Source organism: Salvelinus sp. IW2-2015, unplaced genomic scaffold (assembly GCF_002910315.2).
Source record: "Salvelinus sp. IW2-2015 unplaced genomic scaffold, ASM291031v2 Un_scaffold10280, whole genome shotgun sequence".
Classification (NCBI taxonomy): domain Eukaryota; kingdom Metazoa; phylum Chordata; class Actinopteri; order Salmoniformes; family Salmonidae; genus Salvelinus; species Salvelinus sp. IW2-2015.
The window spans coordinates 1-4,926 of NW_019951538.1; the positions used below are offsets into that span (position 1 = coordinate 1).

The 4,926-nt window shown below is 38.4% G+C and overlaps 1 protein-coding gene across 2 annotated transcripts; it reads right to left on the reverse strand.

The window, feature by feature from the left end:
• Positions 1-44: 44 nt before the first annotated feature.
• LOC112079916 (sialoadhesin) lies at positions 45-2,209 on the reverse strand. 2 transcript variants are annotated; one of them, XM_070442459.1, is made up of 3 exons: positions 1,840-2,209; positions 1,090-1,298; positions 45-203 (listed from the first exon to the last, which is right to left on the reverse strand). In XM_070442459.1, the coding sequence occupies exons 1-3, from the start codon at positions 2,108-2,110 to the stop codon at positions 102-104; spliced, it is 582 nt and encodes a 193-aa protein (XP_070298560.1). In that variant the 5' UTR covers positions 2,111-2,209; the 3' UTR covers positions 45-101. The 2 variants fall into 2 exon arrangements, with proteins under 2 accessions (XP_070298560.1, XP_024001491.2); XM_024145723.2 differs by having other exon boundaries at positions 1,038-1,298.
• Between the last annotated feature and the right edge of the window lie 2,717 nt (positions 2,210-4,926).

Sequence of the window (4,926 nt, forward strand, 5' to 3'; positions counted from 1 at the left end):
GTAAATACTTTCAACTAGAAATGTGAAATTGGAATTTGGTTTACTTTTTGAATTGACTGGAATTTAAGTGGAATTGACCCCAACTCTGCTATCCAATGGACTCACCTCTTCTTCAGTGTGCCATAGAGGATGACTAGGAGAGCTCCAGCTGCCAAACACAGCCACCACCCCCACAACGGGAGCCCAGGGAAACACTGGTTTACCTGGGAGAGGACGAATACCAGATAAAGACACATTCTACTCACATCAGAACATTTAACCTACAACCCTGGTGAAGGTGACCACCTACAGAAGTTGACTAGTTGAGACCGGCCCACTAGGCCAAATATAAACCAGCCCATTGACAATTAATAATATCATTAGACCGCCCATTAGGCAAATATAAACCAGCCCATCTGACAATTAATAATTATCACTTAGACCGGCCCACTAGGCCAAATATAAAACCAGCCATCTGACAATTAATAATTATCACTAGACCGGCCATAGGCAAATATAAACAGCCCATGACAATTAATTATCACTTGACCGGCCCACTAGCAAATATAAACCAGCCCATCTGACAATTAATAATTATCACTTAGACCGGCCCCTAGGCCAAATATTAAAACCATGGTGACATTGAGCTGTTTATGGCATGTTATTCAGCGCATGCCGACTGGGTCCTTCCACTCCAGAGGGGGTTACTACGAAGCAGGTCAATGAGTTAGCCAGCTAACTTGCCTAAATATTCTAAAATAATGTTTTATTTCTTAAAAAAAGCTTAAAATGAATGAGTCTAATTGACTGAACAACCAAAAAACACATATTGAAGTTGAGCTTTCTTAATGAATCAGAAAATCAATGGTTATTTCTAGTTGTTTATCAGAGTTATCTGTAGTATACCCCTTTGTTGTTTTTCAAGCTAATGCTAAGATGTAGGTCAGTAAACAAAGCCATATTTGGGTTGCTGACTCTCAGAACCAATAGATGATTTGCTAGTGACATAAACAGATGAAATTTATACATTTCTAATATCCTCTCTATACACTACTCACATCCCACTACAAGGATCACTGCCGGACCWGGGGAATCCTCTCTGCCGCTCACCGCACAGGAGTAGCTGCCTGCATCTTCCCTGCCTACCGGGTCTAGTTCCAGGTAGTTGGCCATAACCTTGACCTTGTTGGTGTAGTTCAAAGGCTGTTTGTCCCTGTACCAGGTGTAGGTGGGATTTTCACTCAAGAAGCAGGAGCCACAGGTAAGGTCTGCCCACTTGCCGTCCACAACTAGGTCAGGGGTCAAATCAACATGGAGCCCTGGGTAGATTGGGGGTCATTTTAATTAGATTTTTTTATTTGATTTCAAACAAAATAGGTTTATTAGATCAAGTCAAACCCAGGAAAATAACAGACAGTAACATAAAGCATAATACATTCTCCTCCCAAAGAAATTATAATACAATGTCCTCTTTTGAACAGCTTTTTCACCCAAAAAAGCCAAATAAGCTGTTTAAAAGAGGACATTGTATTATAATATCTTTGTACTCCCTGACGAAGTCCATGCAGCTGAAACGCGTTGGAGTTTTTAAACTTTGTTTTATATGAAGAGGGCCTTGGTCCTCCTTTCTTTTTGATAACCAATTTACCCCTTTTACCATAGAGCACCTTCTGTCTACCAACATCTACTATTGTGTACCTTAGCAGCGCTTCCCTTCTTTTTCTACGTATATGCTTTTGTCGGCCTTTGTGCAGACTTTGTGCCTATGCAACTCGTCCGAAAATAGCTGACTTGAGTTGAACATTGACAGACAACMATTTTATCCATATTCATGTGGATGAATTCATGCCGTGGCCTTACCTGTCACATTTAACCTTACTCCTGGATTCCCCAACCATCCCCCAGGATTGACGTCAGTCCCAAACAGGAAGCTGTAGGTTCCTGAATCGCTCTCTCTCAGGTCTGTGATTCTCAGTGTACAGAGTTGYTTACTGTRCCCTAGATACTCCACACGGCCTTTGTACTCAGGGTTCAWATTCAGATCCAGAGACTCAGCACCAGGCACTTGACCTTTGAACCAGAAAGCTGTTGTGACTTTGTGACCCTTGGGAAATGTGTAAGAGCAGGGCATGGTCACAGAAGAGCCCTCTAAGGAGCAGACTCTCCTGGGGGTGTAAGTCACACTCCCGTTGTCCTGACCCAGACACCCTGAAACATAGGTCACACATCAGGAAGCTGAATCCTAATTCCATCATTAATGAATTGATACTGAAGATGGTCTCACACTATATACTATGGGAAACCTCTTGTGGTGAATGTGTTTTTAACTGACAAACTAAGAAGAAGCCAAGAAGTAAGAAGTACATTTGGGGTGTTGTAATCTTGAGAGTTCCAAGTGTTGGAGAAAAACCACCAAAAGAGAAGTACTGTGAGGTTTAGTTGTCAACTGGAAACACCCTATTTTCCCTGTATTACATTTACATTTAAGTCATTTAGCAGACGCTCTTATCCAGAGCGACTTACAAATTGGAAAGTTCATACATATTCATCCTGGTCCCCCCGTGGGGAATGAACCCACAACCCTGGCGTTGCAAGCGCCATGCTCTACCAACTGAGCCACACGGGACCACTGACGTTATACTGCTATATGCTCAACAACGTCATACATCCAGATCATTCCTTTTCAGGAGGTAAACACAAATACAACTAAAATAATATTTAATCTCAACTAGTTTACCTGTAGTCTGAGCAGGATGATTACCAGGTTGGAGTGTTGAGATCCAGCACCCTGCAGAGATAGAGATGGTGCAGAAGAGGATACAAAATCACCATCATCATCATTATCATAATCAAGACAAATTATTCATAGATACAGAGTATTTATTCTAGCTTCAACTCAGAGTCAAATTCATCTGAATATCTATGACAGACATATTTCAGTTGTATCAGTTTTAATAACTACTTTATACCATAGCAATCTACGAAAGGACTGATTCCATGCTCAATCAATAATGACAATGACAGGTACTTCATTGTACAGTATCATCGAACCGCTTAGTCATCATCATCAACGATCATGACTAAGAAAACTATACTTCCATTGAAAATGTGCATGTATATTCTATATCCATCTATTAATATGATGCATCATGAATGACTTCATGACTCAGAAAACATGTACCTGTGTCTAAACCAATTAGTAACGAGGTATTGTATCTCTTGATCCATAAGAAAGCATAGATCAAGTCTGCTATCATGATCATGAAGCGAACTAATAACACATATATCAAGTGTATCCTCAATTTCAGATGATGTATATACGTAACCAGTCATATGACATCACTGACGATTAAACCGATGACTTCTGTATCCAGTACTGTATCATATGAACATATAATGCTCACCTCGATACACTTCAATATAACATCTAGGTGAATGGATGCAAACTGAATCTTAAGTAATAACCTTGCAAAGCGTATCGAAGGTTATATACTAATCCCATTCGATCAAAACTATTGCAATGTGTTGAATCAATGGACAGAACATACTGTTTAGCGATGTACAGTATACTGTAGACATGAAGTATGTGCTTATGTCACTTAGAGCAGTCATCTTCAGTGAGACTAGGAATGATCATGTACTTCACTGGTTTAGGAGCAATTATTTATACCTATAGACCTATAGATCATCTAGTATCATGACTATATTATTGTCACATACTTCATGTATGACAGCTATACTAAACAGAAAACATCTTACTCATTCGAGTATCTCTAAGATAAACTAAATTACGTTAAGTCATTAGTACTAGTTCATGTATCTACATACCTAGGCGAATCTAGACTCCGATGACAGACTACATAGACTTTATCTAATCGTACATGTTACATGAAAGTTTTCGTCATGATGTTATGAACTAACCAGTCTAACATCATTACTGTCATAGAGCTTAAGTAACTGCATTAACATACTATACAGTATTTTCATTGTCCATTACATAGAATATAAATACGTACTGACCCAGTAATCAATTCAAGTGATAACCTGGAAACATAAATGCATTCATGTACAGTATACTAAACCAGTCAACAACATCTAATCTCATGTATCAGTCTAATCGAGTATACTTTCCATGTGTGCTCATAGGTTGACTAGGTTAACTAGACCAGTCAACATGTCATCATCATGACAGAATCATAATAACGTTTACTGATGTATACAGTATAGTACATATACCTATTCTTCTACATTATCATTAATCTCATGACAGAAGATGACTATTGACTTCAGATGACCGAGATGACTAACCAGTCAAACCATCATCTAATATCGATGACACAAGGTACATAAGCTTTCAATATGTTCTTACTATGCATGATGATATACATGATGACTGGTTAGTATACTGTAAGAAGTATGTCTTCATGATGATGTGATGGACTGGTTAGTATACTACACATAAAGTATTTCTGTTCATGATGATGATATGACTGTTAGTATTACTTGTACATGAAGTATGTCTGTCATTGATAATGATGAGACGTTAGTATACTCACATGAAGCTATTTCGTCCATGATGATGATGTTGACTGCGTTAGTATACATGTAATGAAGGTATTCTTCATGATATGAGTTGACTGTTAGATCACTGTACATGAAGTATGTTCTGTCATGATGATGACTTGTTATATATTGTACATGAAAGTATGTCCTGTCCATATGGATAGCTAGTATACCTTACTGAAGTATTCCTTCCATGATATATGGGTGACTGGTATATACGCAATAATATTCAGATGAATGATGACGTGTAATACTAATGAAGTATGTCTGGTAGAATAGATCATAAATACATGAATGTATTTCTCTTGTCATGATAATGATTTGACTGCGCTAGTTAGTACTCAACTGTCATCATAGAAAAACTTGGTAGGTGGCTAGCTTGCT